The 22,594-nt window shown below is 42.3% G+C and overlaps 1 protein-coding gene across 1 annotated transcript in view; it reads right to left on the minus strand.

The window, feature by feature from the left end:
* Nucleotides 1-22,594, minus strand: part of dab1a (DAB adaptor protein 1a) — a 360,206-nt gene that overhangs the window by 24,515 nt on the left and 313,097 nt on the right. Inside the window, exons 17-20 of the mRNA XM_060829579.1 lie at nt 15,968-16,103; nt 13,997-14,138; nt 13,089-13,221; nt 4,836-5,033 (exon numbers count right to left, since the gene is read on the minus strand). Of these exons, the coding sequence (XP_060685562.1) occupies nt 4,836-5,033; nt 13,089-13,221; nt 13,997-14,138; nt 15,968-16,103 (609 nt within the window). The remainder of the gene's footprint in view (nt 1-4,835; nt 5,034-13,088; nt 13,222-13,996; nt 14,139-15,967; nt 16,104-22,594) is intronic.

Here is a 22,594-nt window from a genome sequence, read left to right on the forward strand (position 1 = left end):
CACCTTATTATTCTTACAGATTGCTGACATCTCCTAACAAATTTGTTTCTCAATTTCTCTCTGACTATTGGGGGGTCTATAATACAATTCCAATAAGGTGATCATACCTTTCTTATTTCTCAGTTCCACCCAAATAACTTCCCTGGATGTATTTCCAGGAATATCCTCCCTCAGTACAGCTGTAATGCTATTCCTTATCAAAAACGCCACTCCCCTTCCTCTCTTGCCTCCCTTTCTGTCCTTCCTGCAGCATTTGTATCCTGGAACATTAAGCTGCCAGTCCTGTCCATCCCTGAGCCACATTTCTGTAATTGCTATGATAACCCAGTCCCATGTTCCTAACCATGCCCTGAGTTCATCTGCCTTCCCTGTTAGGCCCCTTGCATTGAAATAAACACGGTTTAATTTATTAGTCCTACCTTGCTCTTTGCCTGCCCTGACTGTTTGACTTGCCTTTGTTCTCAAATGTACCCGTCTCAGATTGAAATCTTTCCTCACTATCTCCCTGGAACTCATCTCCTCACCTTACTAGATTAAATCCACATGAGCAGCTATAGCAAATATCCCTGCTAGTATATTAATCCCCTTCTAATTTAGGTGCAATCCGTACTTCTTGTACAGATCGCTTCTACCCCAAAACAGCTTCCAATGATCCAAAAATGTGAATCCTTCTCCCATACACCAGCTCCTCAGCCATGCATTCATCTGCTCTATCCTCCTATTCCTGCCCTCAATAGCTCGTAGCACCGGGAGTAATCCATATATTATTATTGTCGAGGACCTCCATTTTAAATTCCTGCCTAACTCTCTGCAATCCCCTTTCAGAATCTCAACCATTTCCCTTCCTATATCGTTAATGGGAATTGGGTGAAAACTTTCCCATAGTTGAAGTAACAGCAAGTGCAAAGTAAAATGGTTGCTGTTTTTGGAGACCAATAATCACAACTCCAGGCCATACAATTTGTTAGGGCCTAAGACCACTTACTTTCTGCTGGTTCAGCAATAACTTTCCCTCAATCAGTAAATCAGTATTGGGGATGCTTGCTGATGATCACATAGTATTCAATCCCATTTTTAACTGATCAGATAATGGTAATCTAAGGCCACATGCAGTGTGGCATTGCAAGCTGTAGCCAATATAATAACATACCATAAACACATCTTTGGCAAAAAGCAACACTAAAACTTGGGTTGTTAAGTTATGAGTAACATTTTACCACACAATGCCAGGCAAGAACTAAGCCAAAAAATGAAAGTTTAACCATATTCAACGACATCACTATCATGAATTACCCCACCATGTACATCTTAGGTAATACCGTTGACTAAAAACTTAATTGAAGCAGCCACATAAATATTTTTAATGCAAGTGCAGGCCTAAAGCTGGTTATTCTGAGGATGTAACATACCTCGCAACATGCCTCACCAGCACCTTTCTACCCTCTACAAGCCAGAGTCAGGATTGTGATGAAACACTGTCCTCCTGTTTGGATAAGTACAGCATCAACAATACTCAAGAAGCTTGACACTATCAAGAACAATGCAGCCCACTTGAATGACACCACATGCATTACCATAAAAGCAAACTACTACCTCCACTCCTCAACTCACCTTCAGCTTTATGAGCTGAATTTTATGTTTTATGGATAGTACAAGTTGCACTGAGTGTTTGGGAGGGTATTCCAAGAGCAAAAGCCAATGAGTTCTCTTGCTGTATCTTACTAATCCTACCACATTAACCACTTACACATGCTGATGCCATCTGTGACCTAATGTTACCATGCGCTGGTTCTAGAAAAGCTAACCACTCAATGAATATTAACTGAAGGGCATGTGTCCGCGTTATCTTTGAAACTCTGCTGTGCCTCTGGATGAGCACTGGCATTCCAAAATTGCCCTGCTTGTTGGTGAACCAAATTGGAACATGTGAGAGAAGAGAAGTTGGCAAGTGATTTTCCAACAAGGATCTGGAGGCCATGCTTGAGGGGGATGTTCCAAAGGAGAGGCATCCACTTCCAGGAGGACAGACCCTGTCAGCCTGTTCCCACACTTCTCTGTGGTGTGGAGGAATGGCCAGCAATGCCCTAAGAGAGTCAATGGCCATATCCATTGTCCCAGGGTCAGTATCAATCTCTTCTCTCTCATACCTCACACTCATTTTATTTCTGCTATTGCACCCACCTCCCACCAAGATGGAGGTGGGCAGCACAGTCGTTAGCACTGCTGCCTCACAGCGCTAGAGACCCGGGTTCAATTCCCGCCTCAGGCAACTGACTGTGGAGTTTGCACATTCCCACCGTGTCTGTGTGGGTTTCCTCCGGGGTGCTCTGGTTTCCTCCCACAATTCAAAATGCGCAGGTCAGGTGAATTGGCCATGTTAAATTGCCCGTAGTATTAGGGGCAGGGGTAAATGTAGGGGAATGGGTCTGGGTGGGTTGCGCTTCGGAGGGTCGGTGCGGACTTGTTTGGCCGAAGGGCCTGTTTCCACACCAAAAGTAATCTAAAAAAAGACTTCTACTCCTAGTACTGTCTGCAGCATCTTTTCTCACTTGCTCTCATACTACAGCAATCTCCTACACCACTAAACCTGCATGGCTTCTGTGCTGCATATTCATTCCCTCTCAACATCTCACCACTTTTTACCCACCTACATCAGCATTAACAGCTGTACCATTCAATTTCATCACACTCAATCCCTACCTTTGTCACATGACAGAAGAAGATAGAACATAACTCATTCTGTATGTATGACGAGTGATTCACGGCCCTCAGGGGAGAAGACTGAGAAGACTTCTGGAAAGAGGTACAGTCATCCATTTCTGGCCAACATGTAATCATTCCTGAAGAAGAGTTAAACCCGAGACATCGGACTTCTCCATCTCCCTGTTGCTGCCTGGCTTGCTGTGCTCTTCTGACCTCCTGCCTGTCTATTTTGGATTCCAGCATCTGCAGTTTTTTTGTTTCTAACACATAAGTATCATTCATCATTCCACTGCAACTCTCACAATACTCCTGCTATCACTGTCAGTCTTTGTACAACATTTCTAATCACTGGCACCATCTCTCTCTTGTGTCTTGCAAACGGAGCCAGCATACCATAGTCCTTCGCCTCCTCTACCGCCAAGTCAAAGCCACCTGACACCTGGAGGAAGAATGCCTCACTTTCCATTGTGGAAACTTCCAACACATGGCATTGACGTCAATTTCACCAGTTTCCTCATCTCCCCTCCCCCACCTCATCCCAGATCTAACTGTCCAACTCAGCACCTCCCTCTTGAACTATCCTACCTGTCCATCTTCCTTTCCACCTAGCTGGTTCACCCTCTACTCCGACCTATCATCATCATCCACCACCTCCAACTGCCAACGCCTTCCCAGCTACCTTCCACCAGCCGGGGGTTTCTCTGCAGTGGGCTGAGAGATAAATAGGAGATTAGGAAAGTGGGCTGGGGGAAGGTAGCTGGGAAGGTGAGTTAGACAGTTAGATTTGGGATGAGGTGGGGGGAGGGGAGATGAGGAAACTGGTGAAATTGACGTCAATGCCATGTGTTGGAAGTTTCCACTATGGAAAATGAGGCGTTCTTCCTCCAGGTGTCAGGTGGCTTTGATCTGGCGGTGGAGGAGGCGAAGGACTTGCATATCCTTGGTGGAATGGGAGGAGGAGTTGAAGTAGTCAGCCACAGTGTGGTGAGGTTGTTTGGTGCATGCGTCCCAGAGATGTTCTCTGAAACATTCCGTGAGTTGACATCCTGTCTCGCCAATGTAGAGGAGACCACATCGAGAGTAATGAACACAATAGATGCAGTGTTTGTATGTGCAGGAAAATCACTGTTGGATGTGGAAGGATCCTTTGGGGCCTTGGACAGAGGTGGTGAGGGAGGAGGTATAGAGCATGTTTTACACCTCTTGCGCCAGCAGAGGAAGTTGCCGGAAGTGGAGGGTGGGTTGGTGGGGGCAGCATGCACCTAACAAGGGAGTGGCGGAATTCTGGCCAATTCTGATAGGGATGCGGAGGGAAATATATCTCTGGTGGTAGGGTCTGACCATAGCTGGTAGAAATGATGGAGGATGATGTGTCATATACAGAGGTTGGTGGGGTGGAAGGTGAGGACCAGAAGTAACTGTCCTTATTGTTGTCGGTGGGGTGGGGTTCAAGGGTGGAGGTGTGGGAAGTGGAGCAAGTGCATTGTAGGGCATTGTTAACCACATGGGAGAGGAAATTGCGGTCCTTGAAATAGGAGGCCATCTGGGATGTTCTGGATTGGAATTGGTCCCCCTGGGAGCAGACTGGGTGGTGCAGGGTTCCAGGACTATGAGGTTGGAGGCTATGGATGGGAAATCCCCTGAGGTGATGAGGTTGTGGGTGCTCTGGGAGATGATGGTTTGGTGATGGGAGGTGAGGTCATGGTCAATGGGGCAGTAGGAGGAGAGGTGGAGGTGGCCATGAGTTGGCACCTGACTTTAGCAGCATAGAGGTCAGTGCACCAAACTACCACTGCATTCCACCTCCCCCCCACCCCAAACCCCACCCCACCACCCCCGTCTGCTGGTTTAATGATGAGGTTGGGGTTGGGAGTGGAAGGCTGCGCTTGTGAGGATGGGAGGTTGGAGTGGATGAGAGGGGTGGACAGGTTGAGGCGGTCAATGTCATGGCAGCAGTTGGAGATAAAGAGGTCAAAGGCAGCTTACAGACCAGCATGGGATGTCTTGAGCTATGCACAATTCCAGAGTTACTCTGACAAAAAACTTTCATTTTTTAAATCAATTTGAATGAAACAATTATGAAAGCCATCAGCAATAATACTTTAATATATCTTTTAGTGTTACATACTTACCGATGAAGAGTTCTTGAGGAGCTTACGCATCATTTTATTGAAATTGTTACTATTGTAACTGGCTCCAATTTCAAAAACACCTGGGAAGCTAATTCCAAAACTAAAACCAAACTTCTGATTCTTAGATTGAAATCTACTGTGTGAAAAATTTGAAAATGATTCATGCTCACTCAATGATAGTTCAAATTTTCCTTCAGTCTGGAATGAAAAAGAAGAAAATTACTATGAAATGAGTTATTTCCAAATTATTCATTTATACAAAAATGAATGAATGACATTGTCAAAGCAATGATTTAGATAATACTGAACTAGTCAAAGTATCTGAATTACATTATGAAGTATCCTGTGCAGCTTCCATGCAATGAGATGTGTTTTTCTGCTTCTTAACGAGTCTGTAAAGATAAATTTAGAACTTCTTTTTGATTACAACTCATCAAGTCTGTAACTCAATTTTAATGAACGATCCATTTAGTTGTACTCCCTTAATTTATTTTCCAAAACTACTGCAAATTTGCTTTAAAGTTTCAATCCCATTCCATTTGTAAGCCTAATATTTATTCTGCGTTCACCATTCTATCAACAATACATTTGAAATCTTAATTACTTGTTGTGTAAAGATTTTGCTCATGTTGCCTTTCAGATCTTTTAGTAATCGATTAAATCGGTGTCATCCATTGATTGAATTTCTACCAATGGAAATAGATTCTCTTTGGTTACTCCAGCTAAACTCATCAGGATGCAAAATACCTCCATCAAATCTCCCACTAGCTTTCTGTACTCCAAAGAGAATAATAACAGCTTCACTAGTCTATCCATGTAACTGCAAGTCCTCACTGCCAAAACCATTCTAGTATATATGCCAGGATAGCACCAGAATCCTGGATTACACTCGGAAACAGCCAGCAAAAATATGGTCAACCAAAATAGTCTCATTCTTTGCTGGTAAACCACCTCCAATAAGGTCATCTACCTGTGGTCTGAAAATCAAAGTCAAACTCGATGTCAGAACTTGGAATTTACGAAACTTCATGGATAACGAGCAAAACGATGGTCAGGAATGGAGAACTGTCCTTATTGCAAGTGAACTCAGGCACTTCAACATTGATATCGTTGCTCGACAGGAGACTCAAAGAGCAGGTGAAGGGCAGCTGAGAGATGAAGGTCGGGGTAATATCTTCTTCTTGAGAAGCTCCTCAACCGACTCTTGCAGCTCCTTGTTGGCATCACTAATCACCTCATAACTCTCCATCAATAACATGCCAAGAATCAGCAAGCAACAATCACGAGTCCATATGCTTCAATCCTTGATACATCCAAAGAAGGCTTTTACTCCATCCTGGACACCATACTCACCAACATCCCTGAAGAAGATAAGAAATATTTTCCTTGGGAACTTCAACACCAGGGTTGGAAAAGCACCCCCCCCCCCAACTCTGGGAAGGAGTTGGGAATTGCAACTCCACTGGGATTCCCCTGTTCACCAGCTGGTTATCACTAGGACATTGTTCTGCTAAAAGGGCAAGCTCAAGATTCCTTAGAGGCATCCACAATTAAAACACTACTGTTTATCTCATCATTCAATCCCAAGACCGAATGGGTGTCTTCATTATCAGAGCAACGACCAGTATAGATGAACTTCTGGACAGACCACCAGCTCATCTGCTCCTTTATGTCCATCAACTGCCACAAGAAGTAGCTGAAGATGAAGCAATAATTCAGAAAAAATATCAATTTTGAATAGCTTTATGAACCAAGTAACAATGTATTTACTAATATCTCTCATTTTAATGGCGTCGAAGAAATTTTGAAAGAGCTGAGACAGCCATTATCTCATGCCGTGTAGAAACCATCAGGTACAAGATCAGGAAACACCAATGCTAAATCTACAAGAATGTCTAAGATTTCATTGACAAGAACAGAAAAGTTCTCCATGCCTGGCAAAACAACATCACTGATGAAGAGCTTATGCTCAAAACATTGACTCTTCTGCTCCTTGGATGCTGCCTGACTGGCTGTGCTTTTCCAGTTCCACAATGTTTGACTCTGGTCTCCAGCATCTGCAGTCCTCACTTTCTCCAAAGGAACATCACCGGTTGGACAAACAGGAGAACTAAAAAAAAACAGCAAAGAGGAAGTAACAAAGAAGAACTAGGGAAACCAAGAACCAATGGTGGGCCGAGAAAGCCATGGAGTTGCAACTCTTTGCTACAACCATGACAGCCAGGACTTCTTCAGTGCCACCAGGACCATATAGGGACCCAACACCCTGGGCCATAACCTGTGTGGTGTGAGGATGGAATTCCTTTTTAGAGACAGAAACAACATCAGCCATCAATGGATAAGTACTCCTAAGTAACCGCAATGATATTGGAAAACCACAGGAAAGGATAAGATTCTAGCAGAGATTTTCAAACTAAGAGGAGCAGAACTTACCTGCCATTTCCATCAACTGTTCCTGAAAACCAGGGACAAAAAACAAATCCCCAAGGATCTCAGGGATACTGCCATCACCACCATTTTCAAGAATGGAGACAAAGTGAACTGTGGAAACTATCAAGGAATCTCCCTGCTCTCCATCGCCAGGAAGATTATCGCCTGAATCCTCACTAGGGTCCTCCTCCTAATCTCTGAAGAAATCATTCTGAAAAGTCATTCTAACCAAACAGCAGAACAATGGACATGAATTTCACAACTCAGCTATTCCAAGAGAAATGCTAGGAACAACACCACAACTACATGGTCTTCATCGATCTGACCAAGACTTTTGACTCAGTCAATGGAGAAGTGATATAGAAAAGCTGGCTGCCCAGATAGTTCACCAATATCCTTTGTCTCCTCCATGACAAGTTGCTGGTGCATGGATGGTGGTGTGACAGAATTCTTTGAAGTCGTAATAGGAGTCAAGCAGGGATTTTTCACCACTCCCACCTTTTCTCCCACCTTGATCACCACCATTCTTCATCTTGTCAACAAGCAGCTTCCAGGTGGTGTAGGCATTGTTTACAGGATGGATAGAAAACTTTTCAACTCAGCTGGTTGAAATCCAAGAGGGAAACTACACCGACATCGCTCTTATATGTAGATGACAATGTCATCTCTGCTCTCTCAGAAGAGAATCTGAGCTTCATTTAATGCCTCCATGGAAGCATATTGAAGAATTAATCTCAGCCTTAACCTCAAAAAGATGCAAGTCCTTTACCAACACATCTCAGGGCAAGTTTCAGACTATTGCTTCATTAAGATCAAAGGGGAAATCCTACCAAACATGGAGCATTTCTTCTATCCAGGAAACTACCTCTCATCTATAACTGACAGCCATACGGAGATCCAACATATATCCAATCCATGAGCTCAGCCTTTGGATGGTTGCAAATGAGAATTTTCAATGACTATGACAACCATACCAATACTAACATCCTTGTGCATAAGATAGACATCTTTCTGACTCTTCTATGAGGATCAGAAACTTGGGACTATGTATAGTCACCAACTCAAGGCCCAGCAAATGTACCACCAACACTATTTGAGATGGATTCTCTGCATCAGTTGGGGTGAGTGGCATAGTAACATCAGCTTCAAGGCCATGATGATCCAAAACCAACTCTGCTGAGCTAACCATATACTTAGAGCCCTGGGGTTCCAACTGCCACAGCAAATCCTCCTTACCCTGCTCAAGGAAGGCACTCAAGTGAGAGGAAGACAAAATAGCTCTTCAAAGATTCCCTGAAGGCTTGCCTCAAGAAATGCAATATAGCCATCAATACCTGCAAGACCCTTACTCACAAGTCGCCACTTGGAGGAACCTTTGGCATGAAGGGAGAATACTGCGGGCAAGAAGATGTACAGAAAAGGAACCAGAGAAAGGAATGCCAATAATCTCGAGGCCAGTGTCCAATTCCACTTCCCAGAAATACCTGCCAATAGTGTGGTCAGAGATGTGGTTCTTGGATCAGGCTCAACAGCCGTGCAAGGACCCACAGAAGCCATGACTGATGACACAGAACTTTCAAGATGAATGATTGCCAACGATGATGCAATGAGATGTTATTTGAATAATAATGGAGAAAAGGGAGGGAGAATGGCCCTAAGTCATAAAATCACTACAGTGTGAAAACAAGTCTATACCAAGCCTCTGAAGAACATCGCACCCAGATCCAGCCCCCTACCTAATTCTCATAATTCATCCTTTCCTGTGGCTAACCCATGTAGCCTGCACATCTTTGGACTAAGGGAGGAAACCCATGCAGACACAGGGAGATTGTGAAAATGCCATACAGACAGTCCCGTGAGGGTGGAATCAAATATGAGCCCCTGGCACTGTTGGACAACATGGTCGCTCAGTGGTTAGCACTGCTGCCTCACAGTGGCCCTGGGTTTGGTTCCACTCTTATGTGACTATCTGTGTGGAGTTTGCACAGTTTCCCTCTATCTGCATGGGTTTCCTCTGGATGCTCCAGTTTCCTTCCATTGTCCAAAGACGTGCAGGTTAGGTGGATTTGGCCATGTTAAGTTGCCCATAGTGTCAAGGCCTGTGCAGGTGACGTGGGTTACCCATGGGAAATGCAGGGTTACGGGGATAGGATGGAAATGTGGGTGAGATGGTCTTTAGATGGTTGGCGTAGACTTAATGAGCTGCATGGTCTGCTTCCACGCAGTAGGTATTATATTAAGTGGAAAAGAGAAATATTGCTTGCTTATGCTAGTCATTCTGCTTAGTTAGAACAATATCCATGATGTACCCTCTGCACAGCTGGTTTTTTTTAACATAATTAGTGTGCTGTAGCCATCTTTATTCCAACATATACACTTTACTGTTTGTAGTCAATCTTGACAGATTTATTAGGTAATTGATAACAGCCATGAATTGTCTTTAAATTAAAATATCAATAAATTGGCATGCTTAACAACTAATAAATTACTTCCATTTTAGTTCAGGCCTATAGCAATATTTTAAAGGTTGAGAAGATAAATGATGAGATGGTGAAGATTGTTAATGGGACAGCACAATTAAGTGGCAGGGAAGTTTAAAAAAGACAGCTTGTGGCAAAAGTCATAATAAAATCGTTATGGTTTCAAACCTCTCCAAAAGTGAAAGAAATAATGGCCTGATCTTTTCCCCTTGGTCATGGTGAGTTTGTTGACACAAGGGAATTTAATTTGGTGATTCAACATGGATTATTCTTCTGCTGGGAACATTCATGGATGCTCTTCCATTTAGTTGCCAATCAAGTGGCTGACTAATGTCCACTTAAAAGTCTTATTCCAGTGCCACTGGCATTATGCTGGGGAGGGCAAAAGGCTTGACCTACTGAGAATGGGATAAACTAATCAATGTGAGGCCTTTGCAGCTTTTGGCGGGATTCTTGTACTTCCTGCCTTCGAAACACTTAGTCCCTGCTTGAGGGCTCCATCATCAGGAAGCAGGCTGCCCACTGAAAGCTACCCTCCTGGTTTTGCTGCCAACAACACTTCCCCTGCCTACAGAGATCAACACCTTGTGAACTCCTCTCCCTATCACTTCCCGGTGACCTGGGATTAAGCAACTATCCTATCCTTTAAGTGAATTCTTTTTAATTAGGATCTTGACCAGATGGGCCAATGGGCTGAGAAGTGGCAGATAGAGTTTAATTCAGATAAATGCAAAGTGCTGTAATTTGGGAAAGCAAATCTTGGCAGGACTTATATACTTAATGGTATGGTCCTAGGGAGTGTTGCTGAACAAAGAGACCTTGGAGTGCAGGTTCATAGCTCCTTGAAAGTGGAGTCACAGGTAGATAGGATAGTGAAGTTTGGTATGCTTTCCTTTATTGGTCAGAGTATTGAGTACAGGAGTTGGGAGGTCATGTTGTGGCTATATAGGACATTGGTTAAGCCACTGTTGGAATATTGCGTGCAACGATATTGTGAAACTTGAAAGGTTTACAGGGATGTTGCCAGGGTTGGAGGATTTGAGCTATAGGGAGAGGCTGAACAGGCTGGGGCTGTTTTCCCTGGAGGCTAAGGGGTGACCTTATAGAGGTTTACAAAATTATGGATTTTGGGCCTGGATAGGGTAAATAGGCAAAGTCTTTTCCCTGGTGTTGGGGAGTCCTGAACTAGAGGGCATAGGTTTAGGGTGAGAGGGGAAAGATACATAAGAGACTTTAAGGCAACTTTTTCACACAGAGGATGGTACGTGTATGGAATGAGCTGCCAGAGGAAATGGTGGAGGCTGATACAATTGCAACACTTAAGAGGCATTTGGATAGGTATATGAATAGGATGGGTTTGGAGGGATATGGGCCGGGTGATGGCGGGTGGGACTAGATTGGGTTGGGATATCTGGTCAGTGTGGACGGGTTGGACCGAAGGGTCTGGTTTCATGCTGTTCTTCTCTATAATTCTACAGTAGCTCTGGGTTCTCCTTTGATTCGCTAGCAGGTCTTGGTTGATGTAATTACTGCTCCCAGTCCCAGAGGGAGGCTGGTCCTGACTAGTCAAGCACCTGAATTACAACTGATGGGTGATGAATGACTTTATGGTCACATGTATTTTATAGTGAAATAAACAATAAAATGCAGTGAAAAGCTTTTCAACTGTCACCTTGATCTGGTGCCATTTTGAATAGTTTAAGTATAAGAAAAAAACAGGAAGATACAGCTTAAAGAGATTCCATCAGTCCTGAGCCAGCTCATCATCAAGGACACTTAGGCTGCCATCCCTCCTTCGCTGCACACTGCCGTCTATATTGGAACCAATCAACATCAGAGTCGCCACTCTTCAGGTGCCACATTTCACCGTTGGGCCGATTCTCCTCTGCCACAGCCTCAATGCTGCCTTCGCCAGACCAACCAATGTTAGAGTCACATCTCTTGGCACTGGGCCCACCTTGTTGATGTCACTGTGATGCCCTTCTGCCACCATTTCGCCACTGCCACTGCCACCGCCATCGCCAGACCCAACCAATGACAAACATTGATCCCCAGACGCCCTCTTTTCCTGCTGGGCTGACCACGCCGATGTCACTTCCACTGAGATAGCAGCTGCCGAATCTGATGCCAAGTCATGTGTTCCCTTTGGAAAAGTAAGTAGGGGCTTATTCACTGTCGCCACCAGGTCCGTGCTGGGATCCCTCACCAACATTGATGCCGGCAGACAAGCCCAGCTCAGCTGCCCTACTGTGCTGCCAGCTTGATGATGGCATGATGTGGTGACCTTCCCTGGAAAAAAGCAACCTGGGGTGCCAGCTAATTCTCAAATGAGCAATCAAGGCCGACAGCACCTTATATGATTCTGGCAATACGCTGAAAAGTCTAAACAAGATGAGTTTCCAGGATTCAATAGCCTATATTCAAGAATGACTAAACATTTGACAAATGAAATTGGCCACATTCAGGTAGGGGTCCTGAAGAAATCATTACAGTTATGCAATGAGCTCAACAATTATGTAGAAGTAAATAAAGAAGTTTTTTTTTAATTGTAAAAGTAATGGCCTAGAAATTAATTAAGCATAAAATCTGACATTACAATGTTGAAGACTGCTTTAAACAAAAACAATAATATGAAAAATTCAGATAATTATGAAGTAATTAGACAAAGTCAACCAGGTCATATTGTTTGGGTTGGTGTGAGGTTTTAAGATCATGCCTGATTTACCTTTTTGAACTCTTTTAGAGAGGCGTTAGAACTTATGGCTAAAGGTAAATCCAAGGACAAAGTCAATCTAGACTTGAACAAGATTTTTGATGCAGTGCCTGGATTTTCATTACTGAGGTAGACAGCAGGAGACTGAAAAATTCCCAGCTTTAGGTGTCCAACAAGCACCCAGGATCTTCATTGCCAAAAAGGACATGGATATGGGCTACGGCCAGCTCAGCCAACACCAGAAAGAGATTGGAGGTAGCCACAGATTCTGTCAAGGTGTGCTGTGGAATGTGGTCACATTAACAATAAATAAGATTTCAGTTATTTACTTGATGGTCATGCATTCAGCAGTCTGGATCTTATTAAGCACTGCTATTACCTCCATAAGCCTCTACCTTTTGAATTTTTTCTTCTCCTTTAACTTATTTTGTGAGATTTATTTCTTCCTGGTATTCAGAGTTAGTGTTGTACAAAGCAAATTGGGCCATATTGTTTACATTCAAGGAGTTGTATTTACTTGTTCATTTAAAAAAATTAACTATGCGAGATACAATTCTTTTTAAAAAAATCACATTCAAAACTTCACATTTAAAAAGAAAATTATAGATTATTCTCACAATGTGTGTTTACCTCAGGGCTGTAGAATTCCAAATTGTGTGGTTTTCTGAATCTTACATTGTTCACATAATATGGTGCACAACTTCCTGCATAATACCTGTTGTCTAAAACAGTTCCCTCTAGAGTCTCACTTAAAATATTGTATCTGTAAATATATAAAAATGATTAATTAAAACTCAGGTATACTCACCAATTCATGGGGCTATGAACTAATCCTAATTTAAATTCTCCTCAATTAAACTCTCTTTCAAATACAATATATTGCTCTAGGCTCTCTTCCTCATTATCTAAAAGGGTAAAATCACCACAGCCGTATCAGGCCATAGGGATATTCTCTCATGAGAGAGATTATGGGTGGTGGTTTAACCTAAGTGTCAACAACACTCATGAGAGGATAAAGGTTAAGAAGGAGAATCCTTTTTAGTAACTTCAGCTCATGCAGTAACTGAACCCATACTGTTAGTGTTACTCTGCATTGCAAGCCAGCTGACTAACCAACAGAGCTAAACAGCTCCCCACGCCCCCACCACTCCCACCTCCCAGCTCCCCAATCAGCTACCACTGTTGGATAATGGTTTATCATACAGTCTCTGACTATAATTCATTTTTTCCCGTCGTTTCAAAACTATGTATCACGCTTACATTGCCAATCACTACTTCCTTCTAAGATTTGCAATCAAATAAAATCCAAGCTTGGCATCAACATTACTTGCTCAATTATCTCATCCTAGTGTATTACTGAGAGGGTGCTGCATTGTTAGAGATGCTGCCTTTTGAACAAAACATGAAACAGAGGTCCTACTCACTCTATCAATTATCTTGTGGAATTTGAGTACCATACATCTAGAATCAAAAGTGTACCCATTTATAGTGTTATATTGAAATGTCAGTCAGATCTGGATTGAGGACAGGATACATACCCACTGCCAATATGCTGTACAGCCCAATACTGTTCAGTTTCTCTGGAACATGCATTACTAACACTTCTGCAAGTTTTTTCATCAGAATTATCTCCACAATCATCATCTTCATTACAAAGGACTCTGCGAGGAATGCATCGACCTTAAAAAGTTCACACAAGAAGTATTTCATTGCAAAGCTGTAATGTTAGTTGTAACATTTTGCTTCCAAATCGATTAGAATACAGGCAATTTCTGAGTTATGGTCTTCATTCCGGAGTCCATTTGCAAGTTCATGGGTTTGCAAGTTGGAACACAATGCTGGACAATGGAAAGCAGCCAACTGTTAATACAGGAAATGTTTGTATATGGTCTTTAAAATTTAAAACCATGTCTAGGATCATGTTTGTAAGCCCAAGCATTTGAAAATCAGATATTCGTAAATCAGAGAGTGTAAATGGTTCACTCTACAGAAAACAGCTTACTGTGGTATCTAAAATTAGGGACATAAACTTCAGAATGTTTAGAAGATTTTGGTACTCTTAAAATGACTTGCAAATGACAATTCTATTGAACCATACATGTTGGAGTGGGTAATATTACTGCATTATTTAAGTTTCTATTGTAAATTGGCCAGTAGGGAAATTTGAGTCTTCATAAATTGGGCATCACAGGGATTCAATTAAATGCTTGCCTAAGAAGGAGACATCACAATATGTTCTTGTGGATAGATATGGCTCATCTAGCTTAGACCTTTCTTTTTAAGCAACAAAAATGTTTTAGTAAGAATAATTTAACAATGAGGGGGATAGTTTTCAAGAATTACAGGCACTTTTCAACATCAGCAGTCATTCTTTCAGTACAGAGATAAGGGGATTTCGTTTCTCTCTGCCTTAGAATGCCATGGAGGTGGAATTATTGAATATTTTTAAGACAGAGGTGGACAGATTCTTGTTGACAAAGGAATCAAGGGTTATCGGGGGTAGATGCGAATATAGCATTCAAAGCATAAACACATCAGCCATGATCTATTTTAATAGCAGAACAGTCTCAAGGGACCAAATGGTCTAATTTTGTCACTAATTTATGTTCATTTCAGAAAAAACTTCTCATAGTTCTGTCCAGTCACAAAAACAATTTTTTGTGCAGTCATTATTTACATTTAATCAATTTTAAACGGCGATCAACATGACTGTTCAGATATTGGGAAACAGCGAACAGAGTTTATTTTTACAGCAAAATACATTAGTCCAACTTGGGTAGGCCATTTCTAAAATTAAATTAATTTTGAGAATCCTACTTCTAAATTATTATAAAACCCACCTGGATCGCTAATGTCCTCCAGAAAGGGAACATATGAACCCTACCTAGTCTGCCATACATTTAACTCCAAATTCCATGTTGGCCTTGAACATGCATAGGGTGACTTAGCACTGGATAGTAAATACTGCTTTGGCAATGGCACTTACTTCCAAAAAGGAACCTGAATAAATTGTAACATTAATGAAGATTTCAGAGAATAGATTTTGAGTCTTTTCTCTGAATTCTCATCGAGGATTTGGAGATCCTTATCTGTCAAATTGGCATTTTTCATGCACCAATGTTGAGCTTTATGATAACTTACTGAATGATAAACAAATTTTCTTTCCCATTGCTATTTTACACCTAATTTGATTTCCAATTGCAGGTTATGATCTGCTTAAAAAAAATTATTGCTGTTTATTCTTCATTGAGTTACACATGGTACAGGAAAGGACATCATGTTTTGGTCATAAACTGAAAACAGAATAATTGGTTATTGCAACAAGCAAAAATACCCCTAACCACCTCAAATGATCGATGGTTAACACCAATTTATGATTACCTTTATTCAACACTGTGTAGATTCCTATTAAAGACCTTATCTGCATTGTTGATAAACGGTACGATACTATGTGAAGTTTAAATTCTTCCATGTTAGTTTGATCACATGCGACTGAAAACTTTTGTTACCTGTCTCAGCACACACAAAACCCTCACATAAATTCCTTGTTCTGCAGGCACCTCTGCAGGGTTTCTCTTGTCTGTCAAAAGAGTCACATGGTACGCCACCAAACTGAGATGGTACTTCAAGTCTTGCATACCTATACTACATAAATTGAGATGACAAAGATTGAATATAAAGATGTTAATATGAGATATCATGACCAGTTAAAGTGTGATGGGGCAAGTGAGCAAGCTATTGGTGCCCCACTGAGTTTTTTCATAGTTTTGATTTTTACTTTCTTTCATGTTATTGGAGAAAGGTTAGTGGGACAATCTTGTTTCCAACTTGAAAAGTAGGTAAAATTACAGGTACTGTTTCTGACTTTGTATCACTGTACATACTGCGCAGTACTTTTGCTCCAAATTTGTCTTTCAAATTTCCTGAGCTTATTTCTTCACCGCTTGAGGAACCATATGTCATCTGCAGTGTCTACCCCATTACAGTCGAGTCCACCTAGTTCAAGACAATTCCAATGACCTATATCTCTCATGAAAGTATGAAACACTGAATTTTCTGCTGAGTTTATCCTGAGACCTCCAAATTGGGCTCATTCCCACTCTGTGTGCAAGGTGAGGGTAGCTGGACAATGAGGGTCAAATAATATGTATCATTGATGTGCTGGAGTTCCAGTTGCAATCATGGAGGCAACGAGACAGTCTATTGAGCAATCCAATTTAGTAAAGGAACATCAACCCCAGGACAGGTCACTTTATGTATATATGCAAAAAGCTAGCTGCTTCTTTTAGGCGTGAGCAATAGACATCTATGGAAGAGTTTCATCAACATTGCTAGTGATCCATATGTGGTGCAAAATGATTTTATTTTTCAAGAATATTTTTGACAGAATACAAAAGTTTGCCAATCTATTTGTCAACACTGAATAATACTCCTTCCTACCTGATCTTGAGAATCAGATTGCAAAGACCTCTTATTTGTATTGATTTTGTCATGTAAACTGTGGACTATATATGTATATTTCTAATGATATTCGTAGCGAGTTTGGATCTCCTTTTTGAGTTCATTATTGGTGGGGGTTTTTTTGTGTGGCTGAATTATCCATTAACTTGAAAGTGTTTCTGTATCAATGGCAATTCCTGTCAAAAATAGTTTTTGAGGTTTATCTGTGGAGCGCATGGCTTTGGGCACAAATAGACTTTTGTTTATTTTAGGTGGCTTGTGAGTCAGCATGTTAAATATTGGGGCCTCAGTGGTTTGATATAGAGTTCTGGAAATTGTAGTTTTTCAGTTTAATGGCAACACCCATATATGAGAGACATGGAGTTTCACTTTTAACTTTGGGTTGTGTTTTTTCAGTCCTGGGAAGGTCTTGAAACAAGAATAAAAGTTCATAGAATCCCTACTGTGTGGAAACAGGCCCTTCGGCCCAAAAGGTCCACACCGACCCTCCAAAGAGCAACCCACTCATTCCCCATTACCCTACATTTACCCCTGACTAATACACCTAACCTTCACATCCCTGAACACTATAGGCAATTTAGCATGGCCAATTCACCTAATCTGCACATCTTTGGATTGTGGGAGGAAACTGGAGCACCCAGAGGAAACCCACACAGACCGGGGAGAATGTGTAAACTCCAGCAGTCATCCGAGGTTGGAATTGAACCTGGGTTCCTGGTGCTATGAGGCAGCAATGCTAACCACTGAGCCACCATAAAAAGATTAGAAAAGATGGCTGTATAAAGCACTGCTCAGAGAAGGCAAGAAGTTAGAAAAATTTCTGGCTGAGAGGGTCATGTGTTTTTTTGGCTAGCTGGTGTTTGTGTATCCTGGTGGCTAACTTTCTTCCTGTTTGTTCTAGTGTTTGTGGCAGGGCTTGCATGGAATTTTGTAGACGACATTGGTTTTGTCCATGGGTTGTACTGGGTCTTTTAAGTTTGTTAGCTTTTGTTTGAGCGTGTTGGTGGGTTTGTGTGCTATTAGGATTCCCAGGGGTCTTAGTAGTCTGGCTGTCATTTCTGAAACTTCTTTGATGTATGGAATGGTGGTTAGGATTTCTGGCTGTGTTTGGTCTGCTTGTCGTGGTTTGTTCTTGAGGAATCTGGGGACTGTATTTTTTTTGAGTATCCGTTCTTCTTGAATACATCGTCAGGGTGGTTCTCCTCTGTTTTCTGAAGTTCGTCTGTGCTGCAGTGTGTGGTGGCTCATTGGAATAGTGTTCTGATACAGCTTCATTTGTGTGTATTGAGATGATTGTTGGTGTAGTTAAGTATTTGGTCAGTGTTTGTCAGTTTTCTGTATACGCAGGTTTGTAGTTCTCCGTTGTCCTTTCTTTCGACTGTGACGTCCAGGTATGCGAGTTTGTTGTCAGTTTCTTCTTCCTTGGTGAACGTTATGTCTGTGAGAGTGTTGCTGATGATGTTAAATGTCTCTTCTATCTTGTTTCGTTTTGTGATGACAAAGGATTCATAGCAGAAGTGGTAATGCAAAGGCTATAACAAACAGCCCTACCAACCATCAAACCAAAAATCTGGGTTCGCTACATAGATGACACCTTTGTCATCACAAAATGAATCAAGATAGAAGAGACATTTAACATCATCAACAACACTCTCACAGGCATAAAGTTCACCAAGGAGGAAGAAACTGACAACAAACTCGCATACCTGGACGTCACAGTAGAAAGAAAGGACAACGGAGAACTACAAACCTGCGTATACAGAAAACTGACAAACACTGACCAAATACTTAACTACACCAGCAATCGTCCCAACACACACAAACGAAGCTGTATCAGAACACTATTCCAATGAGCCACCACACACTGTAGCACAGACGAACTTCGGAAAACAGAGAAGAACCACCTATACACGTATTCAAGAAGAACGGATACTCAAAAAAATACAGTCCGCAGATTTCTCAAGAACAAACCATGACAAGCAGACCAAACACAGCCAGAAACCCTAACCATCTTACCATATATCAAAGAAGTTTCAGAAATGACAGCCAGACTACTGAGACCCCTCGGAATCCTAGTAGCACACAAACCCACCAACACTTGCAAACAAAAACTAACAAACTTAAAAAACCCAATACAACCCATGGACAAAACCAACCTCATCTACAAAATTTCATGCAAGGACTGCCACAAATATTACGAAGGACAAACAGGAAGAAAGTTAGCCACCAGGATACATGAACACCAGCTAACCACAAAAAGACACTTTCCTCTCTCCCTCGTAGCCCTACACACGGATGAAATAAAAAACACCATTTCAACTGGGACAACACATCTATCCTGGGACAGGCTAAGCAAAGACATGCCAGAGAATTCCTCGAGGCCTGGCACTCCAACCACAATGCCATAAACAAACACATAGATCTAGACACCATCTATCAATCCCTCAGAAAACGAATAGGAAATGGCATCACCACAAACCCCAGGAACCCCATCCAGGAGAAAGATATAAATAGAAAGCAGGAGACAACAGCTTCGCTTCACTTGGAGGTCGCCACTGATGATGTTACCTAGCCAGGTAATGAAACGTCTGGATATTAAACCTACACCTCAGTGAGCAAATCTACACCCTAGATAAGTTAATTGTTGTTTTAAGTCTGTCCAAGAGAAAGGCTGTATTAGTGAATACAGTGGATTCTTTCTTGTTTATATGTTTTTGGAGATAAGTCTCTTGATTATACTTAAAATATAAGCCATAGCTATTAATTTAACCTGGGGCAGTGTTTGTAGAGGAATAAGATGGTGTTATTTTCTGGGTCTGTTGTGAAGGAGCAAAAATGGCCTTTGCAGAGATATGTATTTCTTGTCAGATGTGGGAGTTTAAAGAGACTTCAAGGGTTACTGCGGATTATATCTGCCATAAATGCTGTTGGATGCAAATCTTATCAGATCGAGTGGATTGGTTGGAGAGACAGATAGAAGGAATGAGGAATTTGCAACAGCAACAGAATGTGATGAATGGTAGTTATAGGAAGGGGGGAATGTCTCAGATACAGTCACATAGATGGGTTAATTCCAGGAAGAGTCAGAGAGGTCGGCAGCTAGTGCAGGAGTTTTTTGTGGACATACCCATTTCAAACTGGTATGCTGTTTTGGAAAATGTAGGGGGTGATGGATTCTCAGGGGAACATAGCACGAACAGTCAAGTTTCTGGTATTGAATGCAACGAGGGGTACGTCGGCTTCCAAGAGATCAATTGTGTTAGGGGATTCTGTAGTCCGAAGTAGAGACAGACATTTCTGTGGCCAGCAGAGAAAAAGCAGAATGGTGTGTTGTTTCCCTGGGGCCAGGATCAAGGATGTCTCAGAGAGGGTGCAGAATGTTCTCACGGTGGAGAGGGGCCATTGTCCACATTGGAACCAACGACATAGGAAGGGAAAAGGTTGAGATTCTGAAGGGAGATTACAGAGGGTTCGGTAGAAATTTAAAAAGGAGGTCCTCAAGGGTAATAATATCTGGATTACTCCCAGTTCTACGAGCTAGTGAGGGCAGGAATAGGAAGATAGAACAGATGAATGCATGGCTGAGGAGCTGGTGTATGGGAGAAGGATTCACATTTTTGGATCATTGGAATCTCTTTTGGGGTAGAAGAGACCTGTACAAGAAGGACGGATTGCACCTAAATTGGAAGGGGACTAATATACTGGCAGGGAAATTTGCTAGGAATGCTTGGGAGGATTTAAACAAGTAAGGTGGGGTGTGGGACCCAGGGAGATAGTGAGGAAAGAGATTGATCTGAGACAGGTACAGCTGAGAACAGAAGTGAGTCAAACAGTAATGGCAGGCAGGGACAAGGTAGGACTAATAAATTAAACTGCATTTATTTCAATGCAAGGGGCCTAACAGGGATGGCAGGTGAAATCAGAGCATGGTTAGGAACATGGTACTGGGAAATCATAGCAATTACAGAAACGTGGCTCAGGGATGGGCAGGACTGGCAGCTTAATGATACAAATGTTACAGGAAGGATAGAAAGGGAGACAAGAGAGGAGGGGAAGTGGCATTTTTGATAAGGGATAGCATTACAGCTATCCAGGTGGATATTCCAGGAGGATATTCCTGGAAATACATCCAGGGAAGTTATTTGGGTGGAACTGAGAAATAAGAAAGGGATGATCACCTTATTTGGATTGTATTATAGACCCCCCAATAGTCAGAGGGAAATTGAGAAACAAACTTGTAAGGAGATCTCAACTATCTGTAAGAATAATAGGGTGGTTATGGTCGGGAGTTTTAATTTTCCTAACATTGACAGGGACTGCCATAGTGTTAAAGATTTAGATGGAGAGGAATTTCTTAAGTGTGTACAAGTCAATTTTCTGATTCAGTATGTGGATGTATCTACGAGAGAAGGTGCAAAACGTGACCTACTCTTGGGAAATAAGGCAGGGCAGGTGATTGAGGTGTCAGTGGGGGACCACTTTGGGGTCAGCGACCATAATTCTATTCGTTATAAAATAGTGATGGAAAAGGATAGACCAGATCTAAAAGTTGAAGTGCTAAATTGGAGAAAGGGTATTTTTGACGGTATTAGGCAAGAACTTTCGAAAACTGATTGGAGGCAAATGCTCGCAGGTAAAGGGACGGCTGGAAAATGGGAAGCCTTCAGAAATGAATCCAGAGAAAGTATATTCCTGTCAGGGTGAAAGGGAAAGCTGGTAGGTATAGGGAATGCTGGATGACTGAAGAAATTGAGGGTTTGGTTAAGAAAAAGAGGGAAGCATATGTCAGGTATAGACAGGATAGATCGAGTGAATCCTTGGAAGAGTATAAAGGAAGTAGGAGTATACTTGAGAGGGAAATCAGGAGGGCAAAAAGGGGGCATGAGATAGCTTTGGCAAATAGGATTAAGGAGAATCCAAAGGGTTTTTACAAATACATTAAGGACAAAACGGTAACTAGGGAGAGAATAGGGCCCCTCAAAGATCAGCAAGGCGGCCTTTGTGTGGAGCCACAGAAAATGGGGGAAATACTAAATGAATATTTTGCATCAGTATTTACTGTGGAAAAGGATATGGAAGATATAGACTGTAGGCGGCACGGTGGCAAGTGGGCGGCACGGTGGCACAGTGGTTAGCACTGCTGCCTCACAGCGCCTGAAGACCCGGGTTCAATTCCCGACTCAGGCGACTGACTGTGTGGAGTTTGCACGTTCTCCCTGTGTCTGCGTGGGTTTCCTCGGGTGCTCCGGTTTCCTCCCACAGTCCAAAGATGTGCGGGTCAGGTGAATTGGCCATGCTAAATTGCCCGTAGTGTTAGGTAAGGGGTAATGTAGGGGTATGGGTGGGTTTCGCTTCGGCGGGTCGGTGTGGACTTGTTGGGCCGAAGGGCCTGTTTCCACACTGTAAGTCTAAGTCTAAGATGGTGACATCTTGCAAAATGTCCACATTACAGAGGAGGAAGTGCTGGATGTTTTGAAATACGTAAAGGTGGATAAATCCCCAGGACCTGATCAGGTGTACCCTAGAACTCTGTGGGAAGCTAGAGAAGTGATTGCTGGGCCTCTTGCTGAGATATTTGTATCATCGAGAGTCACAGGTGAGGTGCCGGAAGACTGGAGGTTGGCAAACATGGTGCCACTGTTTAAGAAGGGTGGTAAAGACAAGCCATTGAACTA

This window comes from Hemiscyllium ocellatum, chromosome 9 (assembly GCF_020745735.1).
Source record: "Hemiscyllium ocellatum isolate sHemOce1 chromosome 9, sHemOce1.pat.X.cur, whole genome shotgun sequence".
Classification (NCBI taxonomy): Eukaryota; Metazoa; Chordata; class Chondrichthyes; order Orectolobiformes; family Hemiscylliidae; genus Hemiscyllium; species Hemiscyllium ocellatum.